A 26,013-nucleotide genomic window follows, 5' to 3' on the forward strand; every position below is an offset into this window, starting at 1 on the left:
ACAGGATTCTCCTTACAGACTAAGATCGTCGCCCTTCTTCCACTACGTCTGGATCACAAGTCTTTAGTGACTGGTTCCTGAGGTTCACCTTCGGTTACAGATCACTCAGGTCGTCACCCAGCAGTCTTGCAGGGTCTTCGTGTCCTTCACAAACGTTTGGCTTTTCCAGTGAGAGAGAATTCTGGCCCCTCACAGTTTCCTCGGCGACCTTACTAACACTCTGTGTGAGTCAGGCCAGTCTCCGGCTCCCACCCTGCGCCCTCCCTGGGTGGACGCGCACCCCGCCCCGCGCACGCGCCGGCCCGCCGCGGCGTCACCTCGGCGACCAGCAGTGACGTCATCGGCGCGCCCGCCCCGAGTCCGCGCGGGTTCTGCGGGAGGGAGTCCGCCCCTTCGCGGTCATGGTGCGCTGCGGTTGCGCGTGGCTGAGAAAGGTCCGTGCCGGGGGTCCTGCCCCAGCGGGGGTCTGTCGCCGCTCTGCCGGGTTGTCGTTCCTCAGGTCCCTCATGTGCCCCTTGACGTGGCTAGGCCCGTTTGGGTCCGGCTTTGGGGAATTTCTAGAAAATTCCGCACAGCACGTGGGAGGGAAATTGGGTACCTGGCTGCAGTTTAGACACGGTTTTACGGTGTACGTGGTGTACAGCGACTTTTGCTTTTTTTGTTTGTTTTCACTCTTGTTTAATGTAGTACTCATAACCCGTTCTTATACGTTTTTCCTCCCTTGTTCTGCTTTTCATATCTTTCTGAAGATCTTTTCTGGAAGCCAAAAGTGTGTAATTGTTGTGCCTCCTACAGAGATTTTAGTTTTTATGTAGTGTCTGTTTTAGAATCCATCTTCATAACAATTCGCAACCAGCTGCTTCGACTTAAAAATAAATAAATAAATCACAATCGGCTTACTAGTAATAGCCTTTGGAAACTAGAAGACATCTTATTTAAGCCATTCCCTGCTACTAACAGCCACTGTAAGATCCTTAATATATTTGATGAATATAGAAAGTAAAGAAGTCACATGTTGAACACAGCTTTAAAAGCCCTTACCAAGAGTATTGCTATACCAGAGTGGTCAATATTCACTTTTTAAAATTCCCAGCTATTTCGGATACCTAAAAGTTTGCAGATTATCAAAATATTGTAGATTATAAAAATGTGGCTACTTAAGGAGTTATTCTGTAATTTGAAAGCCTGGGATTAATACACAGGATCTTTATAAGAAGTCGCGGATTAGCCAGGCATTGGTGGCACATGCCTTTAATTCCAGCACACCAGAGACAGGAGGCTGGCTCTTTGAGTTCAGTTCGAGGCCAGCCTGGGCTACAGAGTGAGTTCCAGGACAGGGTTCAAAGCTACAGAAAAACCCTGACTCTGAAAACAAAAAACAAAACAACAACAAAAAAAGTTGCCGATTTAGTGAGGGAACCAGAGACACTAAATGCAGAATAAGATTTCCAGCACAATCCAGTTTCTGAGGAAGCCTGCAAAGGCAGAGTAAAAGTCAGTGAGAGCAACAGTCCAAGAATGCCTCAGATCATAAAACCATATGTGAAGCCATATTTTAGTTCTATAATTTGAGAATACATTGGCAGTCTGACACCAGGAAGTGGGTTTATGATAGAAAAGAACAAATGATCTAAGCAGAGAAACAGGAATACAGTGGCAGAGACTGAGCAGCGCATTGCCGAGAAAAGAGCGAGGGGAGGGGAAGGGGAAAGTTAAAACCAATAAACAATACTCTAGTGATAGCGTGAAGGACTTGAATACAGTTCTGTGAGTATTCTGTTATTTCATAAGCAGTAAAACCCCAAAGCCATGATTGTTTCTGTGTAGAGGAGAATACAGACATCAGCCTCACTTAAGAAAAAAAAGAAAAGAGCTCTTGTCTCACGGTAGTGGACGCATTAAGAAGAAATGATGAAACATTGAAAGACCATTTGGGGTGAACAGTTAAGGTTGTAAGAGGACAGTGGTACTGGAAAGAGTTAGGCTTCTGGGAAAGCCACAATTACAGTCAAAAGCCATGCATTTGTTCAGTGAACAAATAAACTTTGATTATGATTTGAGGAAACAGATTTTTTATTAATATTTATTGAGCTCTACATTTTTCTCTGCTCTCCTCCCTACTTTTCCCCTACCCTCTTAAACCCTTCCCCAAGGTCCCCATGCTCCCAATTTACTCAGAAGATCTTATCTTTTTCTACTTCCCATGTAGGTTAGATCTATGTAAGTCTCTCTTAGTGTCCTCATTGTTGTCTAAGTTCTCTGGGATTGTGGTTTGTAGGCTGGGTTTCTTTGCCTTATGTTTAAAAACCACCTATGAGTGAGTACATGTGATAATTGTCTTTCTATGTCTGGGTTACCTCACTCAAATTAATGTTTTCTAGCTCCATCATTTGCCGGCAAAATTCAATCTGTCATTTTTTTTTCTACTGTGTAGTACTTGATCATGTAAATGTGCCACATTTTTCTTACCCATTCTTCGATTGAGGGGCATTTAGGTTGTTTCCAGGTTCTGGCTATGACAAACAATGCTGCTGTGAACACAGTTGAGCACATGTCCTTGTGACACGATTGAACATCCTTTGGATATATACCCAAAAGTTGTATTACTGGGTCTTGAGGAAGGTTGTTCCTAATTTTCTGAGAAATTGCCACACTGACATCCAAAGGGGTTGTACCAGTTTGCATTCTCACCAGTAATGCAGAAGCGTTCCCTTTCCCCCACAACCTCTCCAGCATAAATTGTCATCAGTGTTTTTGATCTTGGCCATTCTTACAGGTGTAAGATGGAATCTCAGAGTTGTTTTGATTTGCATTTCTCTGGTGACTAAGGATGGAAACCAATTTTTTATTGTTGCTTTGATAACATTTTGTTTTGGAGGGAACATTGATTCAACTGATACCCATCAAGTTACTTAAAAGAGTTTCAAATATAAATGCAATACACTCCCATCTTTGAGTTGGCTTAATCTTCTAAATACTTCTGTTTTTCCTGGGGGATAGTTGCTGGTATCTATTAAGATCACCCAGAAGAGAAGGTTTAGAATGTTAAATGGGAGAAGGGGCAGAGACCTTGAGGATCGGTGAAGCAATCAATCCTAAGAAAGGGGAATTGGAAAGGGAGGTTATTTAAGGAAAGGCTCTGCAATATTTATATAGAAAGCTTTGGTTCTTTCTTAAAAGAAGCCTCAGTAGGGCTGGAGAGATGGCTCAGTGGTTAAGAGCATTAACTGCTCTTCCAGAGGTTCTGAGTTCAATTCCCAGCAACCGTATGGTGGCTCACAACCACCTGTAATAAGATTTGGTGCCAACTTCTGTCTTCAGGGACACATGCAGGCAGACCATTGTATACATAATAAATAAATAAATCTTGAAAAAAATAATAAAAATTAAAAAAAGAAGCCTTAGTATAATGAAACCAGCACCTTTAAATTGATCAGAACCAAGTGGTGTCTAATTATCCTCTCTCTCTCTCTTTCTCTCTCTCTTTCTCTCTCTCTCTCCCTCTCTCAAGTATGGAAATTTCATTGATAACCTAAGAATCTTCGCCAAGGGAGGAAGTGGTGGAATGGGTTACCCTCGTTTAGGTGGAGAAGGTGGAAGAGGTGGTGACGTCTGGGTCGTAGCCCATAAGCATATGACTTTGAAACAACTTAAGAAGAAATATCCTCAGAAACGCTTTGTAGCTGGAGTAGGAGCTAACAGTCGGTAAGTGCTTGTGGAATGATCTGAGCTTCATGAAAACCCTCCTGGTAAAACAGAATACAGAACTTAACAAATAACTGAAAGTAAATTATTTTTTGTGATTCCAAACAAGCAAAAGTCTAACATGACTGCTTTGGTGGTTTGGACCTTTATCCGCTTATTCTCCCAGTGTCCCTTCTGCATTTCCTCTCCGGGAATGGATGTTATCTGAATCCCTACTTTTCTCCAAACTTACCTTGAGCGAAACTTCCCCAGTGCCACTGCAGCTCACTACCATGAAATCTTTCCTTGATAACTCTTCCACCCAAATAGAACCAGTATTTGCTTTGAATCAACTTTTCTAATGCTTCCTGTGTTTATATAAATAATAATTATATGTATGTGTATAAAATCCAGCATAAAGAAATAAGATGAAAGGACACAATATTTTACAGCTCCCTCTTTTTCCTTAGCCCTTCATGCCTAAAATTTATTCAGAAAGCTGTGTCACAGTATCGAGATTAGCATTTTATCATTGCCAGTTATTAGGCAACTGTCAGTTCTGGGTGGTTTTTTTTTTTTATTGCCATAGCCACAATGTATAACTGATATCCTGTGTAGATATTCTCTACAATAAGTGACCCTGTTTCTTAATTCGTAAGCTTATGTTCAATTTTTTGATGAATTCCTACAAGTGGAGTTACTGTTAGAAAATTATACCAACTTATTTTCATGTAAGATTTAAGTACTGCCAGTCATGGTCAGTTTTTTTAGAAGATTCATAATGGGTTTGTTGGGGTTTTCTACTTTGTTTGTATTGTAGCGATCATTATTTATATTTCAAATGTACCGTATATTCATTTCAGGTTGAAATGACTTTTAGTGGTTAACTTGGTAATGACTTATTTCTATTTTTATGGTACACAGTATAAAATGTAAAGAAGAAGAATAATTTCTTTTTAGTATTTAACCTTTTAATAACTGTATTAGTGAGAAGGGTTTATTGCTAGTTGCCTTTGTAAGTCATTTAATTTTGTGATTTTTTTTTTGTTTTGTTTTTTTGTAGAGTTAGTGCACTGAAGGGCTCCAAAGGAAAAGACTGTGAAATCCCTGTGCCTGTGGGTGTTTCAGTAACTGATGAAAATGGCAGAGTTGTAGGTGGGTGTGCTGCAGCTTCTGAGCTGCTGAGAAATGAGCAGTTTCCAAAATTAGTTCAGAAAACAGTATAGTAGCTTCTTAAATTGCAGAATAAAATTTTTAACGTTTATTATTTTAGCTGCTGGCTTATTAAATATTTTTTAGATGTACATAAAATATTTAAAAACTTCCTGCTAGATTGAACATGACTTTAAAGAGGTAAGGATACTTAGTTTTTAAAACATATTAATCAGCTCCCCTTTAGCTGCTTACAAAAATGTTTTTCTGGGGTCAGTATTTATTTGCCTTGTGTCCACAGTAGGCAAGCACTTTGCTTCTGAGCTCCCAGCCCCAGGGAGTTGCTTTAAAAAGTGCTTCCTTTTATAAAGACATTAAATCTTAAGTGTAGCCCATTGGATTTCTAAATTGGAATTTCTTGACATGTATTTGTACAAAAACAAAACAACATATTACTGGTTTTACTTACTAATGTTTGTTGTCTTTCCTCTTAAAGGAGAACTCAATAAAGAAGAAGATAGAATTTTGGTTGCTAAAGGTGGCCTTGGTGGTAAATTACACACAAATTTCTTACCTTTGAAAGGCCAGAAGCGAATAATTCACCTTGACCTAAAAGTTATAGCTGATGTAGGCCTAGTAGGGTAAGTATCGTTTATATTCTTATAAAACGTTCAAGCAGACCAATACTACAAAATAAATGTAAATAATAATTTGGGGCCGTAAATATTCCTAGTTTATGTAATTTGTGTGCTAGCACTGGATATGTGACCCAGGCTCCCTGTGGCTGGTTGGGGAGAAGTCATGAGTGAGGAAGTCAGGGAGACTTACCAGGCAGAAGTAGGAGGCCTGGCTGGGTAGAGAGGTTAGGTAAATGACAGAAGGAACCTGTGGGTGATGGCAGGTAAGATGGGTCCTTAGGAAATGTTTTCTTAAGTGACTCTTATTTTAATTCTTTTACTTAATGCTCTTGTTTAATACTTAATACAAAGTGGGCCCTTAAGGAAAATTTAGCAGTAAAGTCAAAAGCTTTTAAAGTGATCATGTATTTTAAACCCATATTTACTCATGTAGAAATTTATTTTAATAAAGAAATTAAAGATACAAAGATTTAAAATAGTCACCATATTGTTTAGCTTTTATTTTATTTTATATGTATGGCGTTTTGCCTTCATGTATATCTCTGTACCACTTGTATGATTGATATCCCCTGAGGCCAAAAGAAGGCATATGTGTGGTTTCTGAGAATTGAATTCAGGTCCTCTGCAAGAGCAGCTTGTGCTCTTAGCCACTGTGCCATTATTCCAGCCCCATGTTTAAACTTTTAGAAACAAGGTAAGACAATACATACAATTTTTTACAGAGAGAAAATAAAGGAATAATTTAGTTATTAGTCCTACCCCTCCAAAATATCAGTTAATAGTGTATATTTCTCCAGTTGTACACGCGTTTGTATTACATTCGTGTTTGTGTATATATGTCTGAGTGTGCAATTGCCACAGCACATGTGTAAATCCTAGGGATCAAACAGAAGTCAGACTTTACCCCCTGAGCCATCGTGAAGGCCTTTTGATGACTGTAATATACATATTTTTGCAGTTGTTTATAATTGCAAAAAATTAGAAGCTATGTAAATGTTTGTCACTAGAAAGTTGGCTGGGTAAGCTGTATATTAACTAGTGAAAAGTTGTTCTTAATGTCATGTCATGCAGTTTAAAAGAAGGTCAGTCAGTTAGGAAATATTCTTTTTAAAAAAAAAACCAACCTCAAGGCATACTATATTAGTCTGGATTCTCTAGAGGAATAAAGCTTATAGAATCAGGGCAAAGGAGTATATTAGAATATTAAATGATTCTGTGGACATTGCTACAGAAAATTTCATTTTTATCTTTTTATTTTTTAATTTATTTTATTTTATTTTGAGACAGTGTTACAAGGAGAGCCCCTTTGTTCTTCCCAGTCACCTGACTAGCTTAGCCCACGAAATAACCACACAGAAACTGTATTAATTAAAACACTGCTTGGCCATTAGCTCTAACTTCTTATTGGCTAACTCTTACATATTAGTTTAACCTATCTTTATTAATCTGTGTATCACCACATACCAGTGGTTTACCGGAAATTCTAACCAACATTCATCTCAGGCTGGAGATCCATTGCTTCTCTCACTCTGCCCTTCTTCCCAGCATTCAGTTCTGTCTTCTCCGCCTACCTAAGTTCTGCCCTATCAGGCCCAAAGCAGTTTCTTTATTCATTAACCAATGAAAGCAACACATGAACAGAAGAACCTCCTACACCAGTTTCTCAGTAGCTATGGAGCCTGTCCTGGAACTAGTTCTGTAGACCAGGCTGGTCTCGAACTCACAGAACTCACAGAGATGCGCTTGCCTCTGCTTCCCAAGTGCTGGGATTGAAGGCGAGTGCCATCACTGCTCGGCTGGCGGCAGAAAATTCTGAACTATGGAAAGGAAACTCTATAGCACAAATGACCCAGTTTCTTTAAAGATAAATTGTATGGGCTAGAGAGATGGCTCAGAGGTTAAGAGCAGTGACTGCTCTTCCAGAGGTCCTGAGTTTAATTTCCAGCAACCACGTGGTGACTCACAACCATCTATAATGAGATTTGGTGTTCTCCTATGACATGCAGGAAGAACACTGTATAAATAATAAATAAATCTTTAAAGGAAGAAAAATATAAAATAAATTGCAAAAGAGAAGCAAAAGTCTTTTTAAAAAAGAATTATTTATTATATATACAGTATTCTTGGTATTCTGTGTGCAGGTATACCTGCAGGCCAGAAGACAGTGCTAGATCTCATAAAAAATGGTTGTGAGCCACCATGTGGTTGCTGGGGACTGAACTCAGGACCTTTGGAAGGGCAGGCAGTGCTCTTAACCACTGAGCCATCTCTCCAGCCCAATATAAATAAATCTTTTTTAAAAAAAGAAAAATATAAACAAAATAAAATAAATTGCAAAAGAGAAGGAAAACATATGAAAAAGAGATTTCAGAGATGCTCTTGCTAATTGTAATGCCAAAGCTTTATTTGAATTTGTATCCAAACAATCAGATTTTAAAAATTGGAGACTCCTGAGCTGCAACTGACCTGAATGCCTGCTCCCTGAAGATTAGCTTTCATGGAATCAGAAAGCAGCATGCAAGCTTCCAGAGGAGGAAGATAACCCAGTTCTACCAGCTGTGATGCCTATGAACCGTATCAACCCTAAGGAAGCAATGGTGGCCTGCATACCTTGGCAGGAACCAGCAGCTCTCTGATTAGACATTCTTAACAAGAGGGATAACATGCCTGGTTCTGGAAACTTAAGCAACTACTGTGTGCATGAAAACAGACATAAAAGGGGGCTGGAGAGGTGGCTCAGTGGTTAAGAGCATTGCCTGCTCTTCCAAAAGTCCTGAGTTCAATTCCCAGCAACCACATGGTGGCTTACAACTATCTGCAATAAGGTCTGGTGCCCTCTTCTGGCCTGCAGGAATACATGTAGACAAAATATTGTATACCTAACAAATAAATAAATAAATGAAAGCAGACATAAAAGTCACATTATATGGACTGAGCAGGTTATATCTGGGAGTGTGTGTGTGTATACACAATACACACATGCATGAAATAACAGATAATGAAAGAAGAGGTTATGAATTTGAAGGAGAGTGGGAAGGAGTATATGGAACTCTTTGGAAGGAGAAAAAGCAAGGAATAAAAGTTTTAATTTTATTATCTCAATTTTTTTGAAAAAGTAAAAAATATTTGTTAATAGTGGTGGCACACGCCTTTAATCCCAGCACTCGGGAGGCAGAGGCAGGCAGATCTCTTGTGAGTTCAAGGCCAGCCTGGTCTACAAGAGCTAGTTCCAGGACAGGAACCAAAAGCTACGGAGAAACCCTGTCTCGAAAAATAAAAAAAAAATAGTGTATTACTATGTTTGTTAATTTTGTAATTTTGTCTGTGTTTGAAAATGTTCATAATCCAAAAAATATTAAATACTGTTGTCAGTATTTGGCTAACGAGCTGGCTCAGCAGTTAGGAGCATCAGCAGTTCTTCCAGAGGACCCAGATTAATTCCCGTCATCCACATGGCAATACACAACTGTCCGTAACACCCAGGGGCTCCAGTTCCCTCTTCTGGCTTCAGCAGGCACAGGCCACACTCGTGGTACATAGACATACCAGCAAAACACCCGTATACAGAAAGACTAATTACTTAAAAGAAAAGAGAGGTAGTGAATTGCAAGGTTTTGAGCGCCAAGAACTCGTTTGTAGTTGTGTGTATGCACATGTGTCTGTGGGGTGTGAGCATGCCCGTCCAGTGCATGTGCAGGAGTGAGGTGTCAGGTCCCTCTGCAGCTGCAGTCACATGCAAGCACTAGTGAGCTGCCCAGGACGGATGCTGAGTACCGAACTCGTCTTCTCTGCAGAAGCAGTGCAAACTGTTTTTAACCCTCAGCCATTCTCTCCAGCCCTGAATTATTTATTTTGTTTATGTAACTAAACAAAAAACAGGTACTCCACTCTTGTAATTCTTAAATTCACATCTTTACTTTATTCCTATTTTCTCAAGTGTTCTATTATTTTGGACTTTTGATCCTTTGTGGAGAAGGACTGAGGAATTGACTCGTAGGCCTCTCAGATGCACAGTACACATTCTACTCCTGAGCTGTACTCCATATTCTAATCTTAATTCAGAAATATTCAAGAAATTTACTTCTTTTGAGAGGGTGCTTTTTGAGACGGTTTCTGTGTGCAAGCTCCAAAGACCAGGCTGGTCGTGAACTCAGAGAGCCTCCTGCCTCCCAGGTGCTGGAATTAAAGATATGTGCTACCACCACCGGGCAAGAAATCTATTTCTTGATGTTGTATGAGAATTCTGAGTCCATGTGAGAAAACTCCAAGAAAACAAGCCAAGAGTCATGTGACCTCAGTGTCTTCAGAACACAGAACTGTTCTTGGAGTGTGTTCTTCTCCTCTGAGGTGTAGGATAGGAGTGAGCTGACTTGAGTTGTTATTTGTGTGTCTCTGTGGAAACCCTGGTGTTGCCGCATGTGGCTTGCCCTTGTGTTGGACGCCTTACCCATGTGATGCTTCCTGTCTCTCAGAGTATACTTGAATAAAGTTGGCTATTGCATGAGACTTTAATCCATCTCACTTTTAGGCCCCACTCTCCAGGTTCACGCCACCAACTAAAGCAGTAAATACTTGAAATATTGGGAATTCAGAAATATGTAAATATTAGTAGTTCTGGTATTTGTTATAATGGACATATGCATTATATTGTTATAACACACACATACATATAATGTGTCATTTCAGATTCCCAAATGCTGGAAAATCCTCTTTACTGACTCGGGTTTCCCATGCAACACCTGTGATTGCTGATTATGCGTGTAAGTATAATTGATGAATTTTAATATATGAGGGTAAGTTTTCTTTGCAAAAGAATAATAAAGCTCTGAAGTTAGCTTTAGTTTGAAAGCTTCCAGCAGTTAGGTTCTATGCTTTTCTTCTTACTCTTTCAGGCCACTACAGTTCTCACACTAGTTTCCTGTCCTTAGGAGGAACTTTGCTCCATTTATTTCTCTATTTCACAGGCCCTTATTTGGTTTATGTAGTATTTTATAAGTGCTTAACTCTTGTTACACACTGATAAATACTGGGAAAACCGAGATGAACATTTTTATTAATTTTATAAGGATTTATGTATAGGAATCATATTAGGCTAAACTGCTAGAAAACTGATGAGCAAAACCAGCAATTATGTTTATAGACTATTATAATTATACATATACTAGGAATGTGTGCATTTGTGTGTGAGTGTCTCACTGATAAATGAAAGGGAATAAAAGTGTTCTGTTGAAGAGTGTAGGTAAGTGTAGACCTTCTTGGTAGAATGTGTTTGGCTGAGATATGAATAATAATTTGATTAATCAGTGCCTTAGAGGTAAAGGGCCTTTAGGTCGTGAGAACAGCCTGGACACGGCTTAGTAGTTACAAGGAAGTTTGTCTAGAGAAAATGGAGTAAGAGACAGAGAAATGAGATTAAAATCAGATGAAATTGCATAGACTGTGTGGGTTATCTTTTACCTCATTAAATATCTTAGACTATTTGGAAGACTTCATGCAAAGAATAAAATAGAATAGAACTTTCTGAAAGTTCTCTTAGCCTATAATACAGGAATTGATCAGCACAAAGAATTAATGAATCTCCTTAGTATGATAGTGCAGTAGATTGATGAGATACAATGAAGGAGTAGGTTAATGGTATTAAGTAAATCTAATAGAATATTTGCCATTATTAAAGAAAAAAGTGCAAATGGCATTAATCTGGAAAATAATATTAAACCATTCAAAACTTAGAACCTGATGAAGTAGTTACTTTTGAGCTAATTGTTATTAGTTACATGATCAGTGTTTGTTATAACATGAGACCCCTTAGAAGAAGAATGGGAGTATTCTGGTTTGCTTTCTCTTGCTGTGATCAACACCATGGGCAAATCACCTTGGGAAGGAAAGGGTTTATTTGACTTACAGGTAATAACCCAGGGAAGCCACTGCAGACCTCAGGGCAGGAGCTTGAAGCAGAGACCACAGAGGAGTGCTGCTTACTGGCTTGCTGCTCTGATTTTCTCAGCTGCTGTTCTTATATAACCAGGACCACCTGTTCAGGGGTGGCACTGCCTACAGGAGACTAGGCCTTTCTCCATCAATTAGCAAGTTAAATATTATATATAAAGATCTGTGTTTATATACAATCTTAAATATATATAATACATGTGATATATATGTCTGTGTATTTCACATATATTTATGACATATATAGACATGCTTACAGGCCAATAACTCCTCAGTTGAGGTTCCCCTTCCCCAGGTTTGTCAGTGCAGGCCAGATTAGCCATGACAGAAGGAAGAAGAAAAAAATCCCAGGAGAGAGCTAGTACAAAGTGGTAAGGCATAAGGACAACTCAGATGAGAACAGACTAGAGAAATTTTACTCGGCCTTGTGAGGTACTTTAGTGGGTAAAGGTACTTGCCGTTAAAACCTGAATTTTCTTTACCTTGGGTGAAGGAGAGAACTGAGATCTGGAGGTTGTTCTGACCCCCACATGCATACCCGTCCATGCACAAGCCCCTCCCCAAGTAAGGAAATGCATACATAAAGGTAATGCAATTTTAAGGAGAAAAGAAAGAAAATCTTTACTGCAGAATCAGTGGTGGTGATCAGAACCTAAATTCTGAGCCCCTACACATTCTCAACCTCTCCCTGGCCATGGAACAGGAGGACTTCAGGCCAGAGAACAGAAGTCTCTGTCTTTTTAAAATACAGTGTGAGTTATAGAGATAACTGTAGCTTCCATTTCAGCAAATTAAAGTGGGATTAAATATTCAGAAGGAAGATACTGTTCATTCTATACAATGTTGACATTATTCTAGAATTTGTCTTTTATTCTTTCCCTAATTTGCTGTCCTTTTGCCTTTCAGTTACAACACTAAAGCCTGAACTTGGAAAGATTATATACAATGATTTCAAACAGGTTGGTATTTTTAAAGTAAAACACACACACATCTTTAGAAGTTGTAGGGGTTTTTTGGTAGTAGGAGTTTTAAAAATATCCACTATTGCTGGGTGGTGGTAGCACATGCTTTTAATCCCAGCACTCGGGAGGCAGAGGCAGGTGAATCTCTGTGAATTTGGGGCCAGCCTGGTCTACAAGAGCGAGTTCCAGGACAGGCTCCAAAGCTATAGAGAAACCCTGTCTCGAAAAACAAATCAAAAACAAAACAAAATATTGACTATTGTTATTTATGTGTGTGTGTGGTTAGATGGATATCAGTTACTAGAGGTGGCATTACAGGCAGTTGTGAGTTGCTTGATTTGGGTGCTGGGAACTGAACTTAGATCCTCTGCAAGAACAGTATGTGTTCTTAGCCATTGAGCCATCTCTCCAGACGTAGGACTTTTATATTTACATGTGTTTATGGTCTTGGAGGTAAAAGCAACATTTTTGTTAATGTTGTTTATGGTAAGTGTAAGTATGGATTCTGTTCAGCATTAGTATAGTAAAATAAGAATTTAATTCCTGTTCTTGGAAGTGTTGTGCTTATTCATCCCTATGGAATTACGTCTTCCTAGTCTGTCTCCTGTCAGTATATACCCGTATTTCCCCAGTGAATTGTTAATCTCCAGTTCCTGAAAGCACTTCCAATTGAAACTATGGTGCTTCTGTGGAAACTGATTCCAGCTTTCTGGTTCTGGGGAAGTGGCTGCTTTGAGGTTTGCTTTACATTCTTCATAAAGGAAGAACTATGCCCTAGAGTTTCTTTCTCTATACAGAGAAGCCTGCACATAGGTGTTTCTAGCAGCTTTACTCATAATTACTAGAACTTGGAGCAATCAAGAATCTCAGTGTTGCAAGGAAGAGGGCCGCTTGTTCATCCTGGCCACCAAGCTAGCTTAGCCCCAAAATAACCACACAGAAACTGTGTTCCTTAAATCATTGCTTGGCCTATTAGCTCTAACATCTTATTGGCTAACTCTTACACCTTGATTTAGCCCATTTCTATTAATCTATTAATATCAATTAATTAATTAATATCTATTAATCTAAGCAGTGGCTTACCAGGAAAGATTTGGCATGTCTGATTTTGGTGGCTTCATGGTGTTTTTCTCTTTCTCCACATTTTTTTCTCCCAGCATTTAGTTCTGTCTTCCTCGCCTACCTAAGTTCTGCCTTATCAAGGGCCCAAAGCACTTTCTTTATTAACCAATGAAAACAACACAAAGACAGAAGGACCTCCTACACCATTTCCCCTTTTCTGTTTAGTTGGGGTTTTTTTTGTTGTTTGTTTGTTTGTTTGTTTGTTTTTGTTTTTTTTTTTGCTTTTCAAGACAGGATTTCTCTTTAGCTTTGGAGCCTGTCCTGGAAACTAGCTCTTGTAGACCAGGATGGCCTCAAACTCACAGACATCCTTCTGCCTCTGCCTCCGAAGTGCTGGGATTCTGGGATTAAAGGCGTGTGCCACCACTGCCCATCCCTTTTCTGTTTAGACAAAAAGGAAGGCTTTAACATAGTAAAATTTCATATAACAGGTATCAAGCAAGAATTACAGTTACAATATTTTTATTTACTTTATTTTTTATCATAACTAAGGAAAACTATAACTATAAATTTTTCAACTCCATCAAAGACTCCAGAAGGATAAACTATTACCTAAGTACATAGGAAGTGCATTGTAAGCAACTTCCAAAACTCTAGAATTGGCAGAGACATCTTGCTGCCTGAACAGTCACCCAAAGTTCTGTACCATTGGGGCATCCATCTTTCGCCTACAGGCCCATAGTATCATGAAGCAGGAAACCCCAAAGGATCATCTCACCTTTGGACAAGTTGAGCAGTCATTTCTCTGTGGGTCCTGCATGTCCAGTTCAGCAGTTCAGGCAAGAGCAGTTTCTTGCACAAATGGCTAACCAACTCCATAAGGAGACTCTTCAATGCCCATCCTTCTCTTGAAGTAGAGCAGATGTGTTTTACTGTTATGAAAAATCTTAAGTTTTTAAACATTTTAAATGCCATATTTTGAAGGTCTCTGAAAGATTTGAAGAATACCTATCTAACTGAAATATACTTCTATATATCTAGAAAATATAACATGACTACAAACTTGACTATTATAGATGACTATTTATTAACCTATATTTTTAAATTATACATTACATTTTTTAAATGAGCTACACAAACACAGTACCTTAATCAAGAGCAGAAATATACATATCTCCGGCGAGCTACATGGCTTCTTCCTGATTTTACCTTCATTCTTATGTTGATATAGTTGAACACGTTGGAGTGCCAATTGTGCAATGTGAGGGCCTGCTGGTTTGTCCCTGCCACCCGGCTAGCTTACACCTGAAATAACCAAAACTGTATTAATTAAATCACTGCTTGGCCCATTAGCCCTAAATTCTTATTGGCTAACTCTTACATATTAGCTTAACCCCTTTCTATTAATCTGTTTATCACCACGAGGTGGTGGCCTACCAGCAAAGTCTCGGCACCTCTATCTCTGGTGATGGGTCTATGGCAATTTTTTGACTCTGCTTTTTTCCTCTCAGCATTTTCTTTAATTTTTCCTGCCTACCTAAGTTCTGCCCTATCAAGGGCCCAAAGCAGTTTCTTTATTAACCAATGAAAGCAACACAAAGACAGAAGGACCTCCTACACCATCTCAGTATGGTTACGGATAAACTGTTACATCTGGAGAATGAAATAGTCAGTTCTAAAAATTAATAGATTATGAAGCCATGAAAAGTTATGGAAGATCTTGAGTTCATATTGCTCAGTGAAAGAAACCAAAAGATACATTAAAACATATGCACACATTAATTAATTATTTGAGTTATTTGTGAAAAGAAAATTACAAACTTACCTTATTAATAACTGTTGAAGTAATAAATATTAAGCTAATCCCCCAATATCTATAAATTGGTAGACTCATGAGTTAAAACAGGATTCGGATATCTGATGAAACCTTTTAACATGTTTATTTCAAAGGTACCATGGAGTGCTTAACTGGAAACTATGAAATATGAAAATTTGGGAATAATTGAACTTGGTTCTTATCTATTTTTCTTTTTCAACAAATCATTACTTTTATTTTAGATTTCAGTAGCCGACCTCCCAGGTCTGATAGAAGGAGCACATATGAACAAAGGAATGGGCCACAAGTTCCTCAAGCATTTAGAGCGAACCAGACAACTGCTCTTTGTTGTAAGTCATACATTCCAGTGATGTTCACATGACTTAGCTTGGTTTCCCTGGAAACACTTTGTAGTAAAATTAAAGATAACGTGACATTGCTGGTCTGTTGTCCAGCCTGTAGAGGCGTCAAACGCTTTTACAGCCTGGTGGCATCAGAGCCATCTTAGACGTGTGGTCATACTCTATAAGTTCACATCGTGATAAGATCATTGGGCATGTTTTCAGAATGTAGCTCTGGTATATTAGGTACATGACTGTACTAATAAATATCACTCCAGTAAGTCTGTGTCAGTGGGGACAAGTCAGTAGATCACTGTTTATAGCGTGGGGTGGAAATGCTGTTGCTACTGTAGTGTGTGTACGTTTGGCCATACTTAGCAAGACTTGATTCCTGGAGATTTTGGCATGCTCTTCTATAGTATCTCTTACATTCTTAATTGGTGATGCTTAAGTTATGGATGAGATTGCTTATAATAGTATCAATTATCTGTACTAGTTTTTCACCAATGACTCATTTTATAGTAATGCTTATAGCTATCATAACAACTCAATTTCATGACTAAGTTGCCAGTAAAACGTACGTTGAGAAATGATTCAGAGAGAAGACATTGCTAAACATAGAACTGAGCAACCGTTTTATGTTCTGGGTTCTCTCTTCTCTTCAGGTTGATATTTCGGGATTTCAGCTCTCTTCTGTAACTCCGTACAGAACTGCCTTTGAAACAATAGTACTTCTTACAAAAGTAAGTTTTTTGGTTTACTGTGTTCTGGAGCTAGTTCTCCTTTTATGTGAGTCACACAGTAATCAGAATAATCACCTTTTTAAAGATTTTATCCAGTTAAAGAATCAAAGTTGCTGTTTTCAGTTCTTCAGTATTCCCCATTTCTCATTATTATGTGGGTACTGCCCTCTCGTGCCCCATGTCCCTTCTCAGCTGACCTTGCTTCTGCCCTGGCGTCTGTCTTCTTGAAGCATTCCCCATTAAAAATCTCTGCTCACTCTTTTCTCCTTTTGTGGAGGTACTGATGGTCAAGCCATGAACGTTGCACAAGCATTCCACCGTTAAGCTGTAATCCCAGCACTTGTCTTACCATTTAAGCAAGGTTATTGAGAGTTATTTGTGATCTTACCCACTGCCATTATTTCCCATTGCCTACAATGAATGTAGCCTTGACTGCCAAATCTGTAACCGATAGCCAGCTCTTTGCTCCTGCTTTAGACTGGGTACTTACTAGGCATCTGTGAGTGAGTGACATGTTAACCACTCACAGTCAGAAGTAAAACAACCCAATCTGTTTTGTTTTAATTCTTTAGGGACCCCCACAGCTTTTGATATTTACTAAGTACATATGCCTTTTCTGAGAATGCAACAATACTGAATTGTTATTTTTGGCCTATGAGTCTTTTCTCTGTTGAGTCTAGTTACTTTCATTTGGCTCTAGACACAAAATCAGCTGCTTCTGAGAAATTGTGTGAGCTAGCATCTTATTCACATGGTTTAGTAAAAAGCATTTTCTGAATTTCCTTTGTTGGTTTTATAGTTGTTGGGATTTATTGCCCTGTGGTGATGTGTATAAGCCCTAGATTTTCCAGGTCATTAAAGAAGTATCGCCATAGTATTCATTTATATACATACTGATATAAAATTACTTGGTTTCTCTTTTTATTTAAAGGAGTTGGAGTTATACAAAGAGGAACTGCAGACAAAACCTGCACTCTTGGCAGTTAATAAGATGGACTTGCCCAATGCCCAGGTTAAGCTTGAAAAACTGATGAAGCAGCTCCAGAACCCCGCAGGTAAAGCATCATTCACTTCTCTGTTCCTCGGTACAGAGGAAGATCACAGAATGTTGGGACTGTTTTGGTGAAGGGATTAAGGTTTTGAGACAGGGTCTCCTGTAACCCAGTCTGGCTTCAAATTTGCCACCTTGAATTCCTACCTCCCAGGTGCTGGGGTTATAGGTATGTAATATCCTGACCAATGATAGCAAAGATCGGTAGGAAAGAAAATCAGTAGATGGGGCTGGAGAGATGGCTCAGAGGTTAGAAGTACTGACTGTTCTTCCAAAGGTTCTGAGTTCAATTCCCAGCAACCACATAGTGGCTCACAACCATCTGTAATGAGGTCTGGTGCCCTCTTCTGGCCTGCAGGCATACATGTAGACAGGATACTGTATACTTAATAAATAAATGAATATTTAAAAATTGAACTTTAAAAAAAAGAAAATCAGTAGTTTCTACTCTGAGAAACTATATTTGAACTCATAATGTATAAGCACTGAAGTAGCATTGACCTGTCATCAAAATGGATGATGCAGTTAAGTTAGAGAAAGAAAAGAAATTCTTTGATCCAAAAAGGTTAAGTTTTATAAAGAATTACAATTTATGTGGACCTTTAAAGGGTACGGGAGAGGGCCCAGAGATGTCGCAGCCATTGAGAGCACAGGCTGTGGTGAAGGACCAGAGTTTGGTTTCCAGCATCCATGTCAGGGCCTCGTAGCTACCTGAACTCCAGCCTCAGGAGGGTTTGCTGGCTCTTGTGCTCACACACACCTGTATCCCAGAAATCCATTATTAAAGATAAAATAAATCTTTTTGGTTGGTTCTTGGGTCTGTTTGTTTTTATTTTTTTCTTATTTTTAGACAGGGTTCTGTAATGTTTGCCTGGCTGGCCTAACAATAACTGTGTGGACCAGGTTGGCTTTAAACTCAGAGATCCACCTGCTTCTGCCTCGTCAGTGCTGAGATTAAAACTGTGTACCATCATAACCAGCTAAAAATAAAATACAACTTGAAGAAAAAAGACAAAACCAAAACAGAGGAAATGTGGGTAAAAGTGGTGATGGAGGAGGGTCATCTGTTTATGTGTTACTCTCATTGGTTACTTAATAAAGAAAACTTCTTGGCCTGATAGGTCAGAACATAGGTAGGTGGGGAAGACAGAACTGAATGCTGGGAGGAAGAAGACAGTGAGGCAGACACTATAGCTCTCCTCTCCAAGATAGATGCAGGTGAAGATCCTTCCCGGTAAGCTACCACCTCGTGGTGCTACACAGATTATTAGAAATGGGTTAATCAAGATGTGAGAGTTAGCCAATAAGAGGCTGAACTAATGGGCCAGGCAGTGTTTAAAAGAATACAGTTTCCATGTAATTATTTCAGGTAAAGCTAGCCGGGTGGCGGGAAGCACCTGCCACTCCTATCATTACAAAGGGGGTTTTCTTTAGTCTACAGCTAACCATGAAGTGTGAGCAGGTTTTATCAACTCCACAATTTGTCTCGCCAGTACACACTGCACTTTAACAAACCCAGTAGGGTTTTACTTGTTTTTAAGATTTTATATATGTCTGGGTGGGTGTTTTTTTCTGTGTGTCTGTCTATGTACCATGTGCATGCCCAGTAACTGAAGAATATCAGTTTTTAGAAAAGAACATCTAGTCCTGTGTTTATGTGACACAGAAAATACATCCTCTCACTAAAAGGATTTGTCTGAAACTTCTTAAATGAAAACATTTCCACTATGTAAAGAAACTCAGGGGTCTCTCTTAGTCACTGTTCTGTTGCTCTGAAGAGACACTGTGACCAGGACAACTCTTACAAGGAAAGCATTTAACAGGGGACTTAGTCCATTGTCATCATGGGGCGGGGAGCATGAGCCTGGAGCAGTATCTGAGAGCTGCATCCTGGGCCACAGGCAGAAAGAGACACTGGGCCCTATCTGGGCTTTTTGAGGTGCCAAGCCCACGTACTTTCTCCAACAAGGCCACACCTCCTCATCCTTCTAATCCTAGCAAAGAGTTCCACTTGTGCTGACTGAAGATTCTAATGTGTGTGCGTGCAGGGGCCGTTCTGATTCAGACACCAGAGACTCTCCACAGTATGGAGAACTGGCTGTGGTAAACACTGTTATCCTGTAGCGATGATGGTCTTAGCTTCTGGGTCTAGAAGAAGGTCATGTGCACATAGGGGCAGTGGCACAGATGGCAGGTGGCCTCCTCTTTTGGTCTAGGAGAAGGTCATGTGCACATAGGGGCAGTGGCACAGATGACAAGTGGCCTCCTCTTTTGGTCTAGGAGAAGGTCATGTGCACATAGGGGCAGTGGCACAGATGACAGGTGGCCTCCGCTTTTGGTCTAGGAGAAGGTCATGTGCACATAGGGGCAGTGGCACAGATGACAGGTGGCCTCCTCTTTTGGTCTAGGAGAAGGCTCATATGCACATAGGGGCAGTGGCACAGATGGCAGGTGGCCTCCTCTTTTGGTCTAGGAGAAGGTCATGTGCACATAGGGGCAGTGGCACAGATGACAGGTGGCCTCCGCTTTTGGTCTAGGAGAAGGTCGTGCACATAGGGGCAGTGGCACAGATGACAAGTGGCCTCCACTTTTGGTCTAGGAGAAGGTCGTGCACATAGGGGCAGTGGCACAGATGACAAGTGGCCTCCGCTTTTGGTCTAGGAGAAGGCTCATGTGCACATAGGGGCAGTGGCACAGATGACAGGTGGCCTCCGCTTTTGAAGAATGCTGATTTGTCTCCTTTCTGTCCCAGGACTGATAATTGAGGAAAACAGACTTTAATATACTAGGATGAGCAGACAGCACCAAGGTCATTTTTCTTCTCTTGAAAATGGTTCCCCACGTGGTGTACGCATTAGAACTGTCCCTGAGACAGTACCTTAGTCCTGGGACATACGTACTCCCTAATAGTGTTCATTCCCTAATGGCATTTGCTTTTTTAGGTCAGTAGTTCTGTTTCTTGTGTTGACCTTGCAAGAGGCGGTGCTAGAAATGAGGTAGTCAGGAGTCTATAGGTACTCTGGGCCACCACAGTTCTCAGGCTTGTCTCCCTGGACTTTCTGCATGATGACTTTCGTCTGCCCATGTTAGTTTAGATGATGCTTGACCCATCCAGTCAGTTCGCTGTTCCCCTTCACCTCACACCCCACTGCCATGGTGTTAGGGAGAAGATAGTCATGCAGCTTTGGTAGCCCTAGGTGATTGATTGGATTCAGATAAAGTGATCTGCCCTTCTTTTTGGACCCCATTCTCTATGGTGGGATACCTTGCTCAGCCTTAATAGGGGGCAAGGGAAGGGTTTGGTCCTGCCTCAACTTTGTATGCCAAACTTAGTTGACTCTCCAAGGAGGCCTTACCTCCTCTGAGGAGTGGATGGTATGTAGGAAGGGAGGACATGGGAGTGGGGGAGAAGGGGAGGAAGGGGGAGCTGGGGCTAGTATGTAAAATTTAAAAAAAATTAAAAAAAATATCTGCTGTTGAACTGTTCGATCTCCTGCTGCAGTTTTAAATGTCGATGCTGTGCCTGGGGGACGTTAAAGCAAGCCAGAATGTTCCAAATGATGTCACTGTTTTTATGGGAACTAAGTGTTGTCATGGTTTATCTAATACTTGTTCTTTATTTGGCTTAAAATAAATTTCTCCAATAGTAATTAACCAAGTCCTTGCTCTATGCTAAGAACCACCATTATCAGTACTAACACAAAGATCCCAAGAGCCAGTGAGACAGGGCAGAGCAGGGGAGGAGTTCCTGGTGCTAAGTTTCAGTTTGTTGCTTCTCAGATCAAACATCTGCGTAATTTTTACTTAATTTTTTAAAAAGGTTGTGAAAACCACCTATTCTTTGTTTCAGATTTTCTGCATTTATTTGAAAGAAGCATGCTTCCAGAGAAGGCTGTGGAGTTCCAACATATCGTCCCCATCTCCACAGTTACCGGGGAAGGGATTGAGGAGCTGAAGAGCTGTGTAAGGAAGTCGCTGGACCAGCAGGACAGCAAAGACAGCGATGCACATCATCGGAAGCAGTTGCTTCGTTTGCAGGGTTCCAGTGGAGCATCTTAGAGGGAGCACACCAGAGCGTGCTGTCCACTTCCGGAGAGGGCAGCGTTTAAACCTAGTGTAAGGTGTCGGTTCTAACGAAGAAGGAAATCATGTTATTTAAAACACAGATGAGGGCTGGAGAGATGGCTCAGTGGTTAAGAGCACTGGCTGCTCTTCCAGAGGTTGTGAGTTTAATTCCCAGCAACCACATGGTTGCTCACAACCATCTGTAATGAGATCTGGCGCCCTCTTCTGGCATGTGGGCGTATATGGAGGCAGAATGTTGTATACATAATAAATAAATAAATCTTAAAAAAAAAACAAAAACAAAAAATCACAGGTGAGCCTAGAATGCATTATGTTCCAAGAAACAAAACAAATGTCACACGATCTCACTTACATGTGGAATCTTGAAAAGAAAACTGGACAGGTGGAAATCCTGAAAAGTGATGATCATTAAGGACAGGGAGATAAAAGGTTAGGAGATGTTGCTCAAAAGATACGAAGCTTCAGTTAAGCTCTGCAGATCTGTTGTGTAGCTGGTTGTTTATATAGAACAATGTATCATATTTTGAAAATTTGTAACAAAGTAGGTTTTGCTAGGAGGTGGTGGCGCATGCCTTTAATCCCAGCACTCGGGAGGCAGAGGCAGATGGATCTCTGGGAGTTCCAGGACAGCCTGGTCTACAAGAGCTAGTTCCAGGACAGGAACCAAAAGCTACAGAGAAACCCTGTCTCGAAAAACCAAAAAAAAAAAAAAAAAAAAAAAAAAAAAGTAGGTTTTAAGTGTTCTAACCACAAAAATCTGAGAAAATGTATTTTAAATGAGCTTGAGTCTATTTCAAAGCACACTGTGTATGATAAAGATGCATGTATAGTTTTTATGTATTAAGGGAAAAATATTTCAAATTAATATAAATTAAAGTGTTTTCACATTTTAAAAATAGTCTTTATCAGTGCGTTTCCTGATATATGTGCATTATCCGGAAGAGGAATTTTCTTCTTCCCCCTCTTCTAGTGTTAGCTCAGCAAAGCAATTTCATTTTTGAAAAAAGCATACACAAGACCAAAACTGGGCTAGCACACACCCTGAGAGCAACAGAGCTCCTATATTTTATCCTTGATGTGAATGGTGACTGGGTCTCATCCCATTGGTCTGACTAATGGCTATTGAGTCAAAGGGGACGATCAGGAAACAATGGCTAAACTACCTAGATTTTAAAGTTTCTCACAACTACATTGTTTTTCAAATTAGGTATCACATGTTGGCCATTTGAAGTTTCTAGGAAGAGCAAATGATTTATATAATTGATTGGTGAGCCTGCCTTCCAGGAAGATGCATTTTCTTAATTCCCTTGAAAGTATTTAAACAATACTTACAAATAGAGATTTTTCCTTTAGGTGAAATTTGTTATAAAATGTACACGTTCACTTTTTAAAATTGTAAAATAACAACAACAAAAAACAAATTAAAGCAGTATATAGGCACATGAGGCCTCAGACATTTCTATTTCCTGAGACTCTCAGTCTTTCTCAAAGGAAGCACTGGAAGGAGCCTACATTTTACACTTTTGTAAAACCCAAATGTGTTCATTGTGATGTTTTCTGTCCTTTTTTTTTTCCTTTTTATAAAGTAGCAGCAAATTAGTGACCTTTAAAATACTCCTGGGCAAGCGTGGGAGTCTGTGGTAGTGTGGGCCTATGACCACAGCACTTGGGAAGGAGAAGTGGGGGTTTTGAGTTGGAGGCTTCCTGGGTGACTTAACAAGTTGTAGGCTAGTCTGAAATCATAGTGGGACCATGTCTCAAAAATGTATAATATAAGCCTGGCGGTGGTGGTGCATGCCTTTAATCCCAGCACTCGGGAGGCAGAGACAGGCAGATATCTGTGAGTTCGAGACCAGCCTGGTCTACAAGAGCTAGTTCCAGGACAGGCTCCAAAACCACAGAGAAACCCTGTCTCGAAAAACCAAAAAAAAAATGTATAATATAATAGTATATTTTATTTTATTATTTTGTTTTGCCTCCACCCAAGTCTGTGTACTATGTGCCTGTAGAGACCAAAAGAGGGCATTGAATACCCTGGGACTGGCATTGCCTACTGTTGTGAGCTGCCATGTGGATGTTTTAAGTCAGTCCCTGGTTCTCTTAACTGCTAAGCCATCACTCCAGCCCCTTTCTTTAATAATACATTTTTGTTAAGAATTACTTGATAATTTAGTGCTTAATAGCATTTGTGGTAATTGATCCCTTTTTTAAAAAACATTTTTTAATTGTATATTGATTAGACAAATTTCCTCTGACTTGATAATATGGGTACATTTATTGTTTCAATTTGATTCTAGTTTCTGTTCTCTATACCTAGCTCTCATTCTAGTTCCTGGACTAGTTTCCTTGTATCTCTTTTTCCTTCATTACACGGGTATTTATTGAGCACTGCGCAGGGTGTTGCACTTGCAGGGCTCCAAAAACAGACCGATCCTGCTTATGCTTCACAGCTGAGCTGCAGGGAGCTGGCATGGCCTACTTTACAGCACAGGAATGAGGCTGAGGAAAAGCCTTTGGAGTTTGCACTGGCCAGCTTCCGTGTCGAGGCCTGGTTTGTTACACACGATCACACCAGTGCCCCTTCAGCTGTTTCCACCTGGCAGCCTCATGGGGTGAATTCAGGAGTCTGTGCTCTAATCTGCTTGTGTCCTTTGTGAGGGATGCAGTTGCTGAAGATGAGGATGAATATGCTTGTCAGTGATGCCTGGACTACCACTAACGCAGTTCATGGTTTATTGTGTAATTATTAAAATGGATGTTCCACTTAATTGGGATTTTATGATTATTAAGGGTATATTCCACTTACCCCCTTTTAAAAACTGTCATCTTTCACAATAAAAGGAGAAATCCCAGATTTCTTATAACAATTTAATGTGTGTGTGCATGTGTGTGTGTGCATTCGAGTGTGTGTGTGCATGTGCCTCTGAGCAGGAGTTCACAAATGTTGCAGGATGCCTTACGTTGAAGGCTGGGATCTGAGCTTCAATCCTCATGATGGTGCAGCATGCACTCATTTCAACGGTGAGCCTAACACTTAATGGCTGCACCATCTCCCCGGCCTGAGTCATGTTCAGTTACAGAACAGCACTGTGGTTAATTTATTTACTTTAAGTACATATTTTAACATTTCCTAAAATAAAATGTTGGGTTTTTTCCAAGGCTATTCATTTTACCTTTCAAGATAGATTTTCAAAGTGTCTACTCTTAGATATTTTTCTTTTAAATGATAAATATGTATTTACTATGTAAAGAGACATGTCTGCTTTTCAGATCTGTTATTTATTTGAAATGGTGTTGGGGACGTGTGCCCCGTATCCATGTCGAGGTCACAGGACAATCTCATGGAGTTGTTTTTTGTCTTTCCCCTTTAAATGGGTTGCAGGGATCACGCTCAGGTCTCCACACGTGTGCAGCAGCAAGTGCTTTACTCAGTGCCCGAGTCTGGTGTATCGTGTGACAGCTTATGTCAGGGGTGAACCCCATCAGGTCTGTCCAGCTTCTACTGAAGCCGAGTTCTCACTGAGCTCAGTGCCTTGCCATGACAGAAGTTAGAGATTCTTTTGAAGTAGGAGATGGATCTCTCGACAAATAAAAAGAAGTCCATAAACGCATGAAATATTTTCTAATTCGTAAGATAAGATTGAAAAGCCAGTTAGCAAAGGCACATCCCATGCAGAAACTTACAGAGTGAAGCTACATTACCAATGTTTCAGTGGTTGTGGGTGTTGCTTAGCAGTAGAGCACTTACCTAACATGTGCAGTGCCCTGAGTTTGACTCCCAGCGCCACAAGCGCTCAGTTATAATGATGAAAATGTTTCAAAGCAGTAGCATAAACATTCTTACTGTAGTTTTCAGAAATTAACAAAATACAAATACACATAAGATACCTTATTTTAAAAATTTGGGAACATGTCTAAAGAACATATTAAATTTAATATATGTGTTTCGTTCTTCAGAATACTGCAAATTTGATTTAAGTCTGGCTTTCCTTGGTGAATGAACACACGGAACAAATTTGGGGATTTTTGATTGAGTACATGTACATCATCTGAAATGGTACCGTCACCATAGGCTAGGCACCTAGACATACGTATTAGCTAAATACTTCAGTGCGTTTCCTCCTAGTCCTTTGGTTTTTCCTCTCTTTGATGCTGGCTGGGGCATGGAAGGAGGCTGTGAGACATGGGCAGGTGGTCCATGACTTCTAATCCCAGCAGAGGCTGTGGGGCTTTTCGAATGAGGTCAACCTGATCTACTACGTGAGTTCCAGGTCAATTAAGGCCCAAAAAGAGTTAGTAAGTGAAAAGAAATGTCATGTTATGAGTCTCAAATAGTCTAATTTTAAAGACATTTGAAATAATAGTCTGCTTTACAACATTTTATAACTTGGGATTCAGCCACGCAGGTAGTAGTTGGCATCAAATGTTGGCAGTTAAGACAATATAGTTTTTACTGTAAAATCAATGAGAAGTAAAGCAGGTCTTTGTTTTCCCTTAAAGAGGTATCTTGATTTTCTTTCTGATTTCTGATT

The 26,013-nt window shown here is 39.9% G+C and overlaps 1 protein-coding gene across 1 annotated transcript; it reads left to right on the plus strand.

Annotated features, from left to right (window-relative positions):
- Positions 1-345: 345 nt before the first annotated feature.
- On the plus strand, positions 346-23,397 carry Gtpbp10 (GTP binding protein 10). The gene is made up of 10 exons (XM_075956115.1): positions 346-434; positions 3,512-3,705; positions 4,748-4,839; positions 5,333-5,477; positions 10,161-10,234; positions 12,327-12,379; positions 15,503-15,610; positions 16,267-16,344; positions 17,276-17,399; positions 21,246-23,397. Exons 1-10 carry the CDS (start codon positions 402-404, stop codon positions 21,452-21,454), a joined length of 1,110 nt encoding a protein of 369 aa, XP_075812230.1. The 5' UTR covers positions 346-401; the 3' UTR covers positions 21,455-23,397.
- The last annotated feature ends 2,616 nt before the right edge of the window (positions 23,398-26,013 follow it).

The sequence above is a fragment of the Microtus pennsylvanicus genome, chromosome 22 (assembly GCF_037038515.1).
Source record: "Microtus pennsylvanicus isolate mMicPen1 chromosome 22, mMicPen1.hap1, whole genome shotgun sequence".
In the NCBI taxonomy this organism is placed as follows: Eukaryota; Metazoa; Chordata; class Mammalia; order Rodentia; family Cricetidae; genus Microtus; species Microtus pennsylvanicus.

Excerpts from the sequence above, each read along its gene's own strand:
- Gtpbp10 (XM_075956115.1), top strand. The coding sequence starts at position 402 with ATGGTGCGCTGCGGTTGCGCGTGGCTGAGAAAG. Across the intron at positions 3,706-4,747 it reads GGAGTAGGAGCTAACAGTCG|AGTTAGTGCACTGAAGGGCT; the intron begins GTAAGTGCTTGT and ends GTTTTTTTGTAG. Across the intron at positions 10,235-12,326 it reads TGTGATTGCTGATTATGCGT|TTACAACACTAAAGCCTGAA; the intron begins GTAAGTATAATT and ends TTTGCCTTTCAG.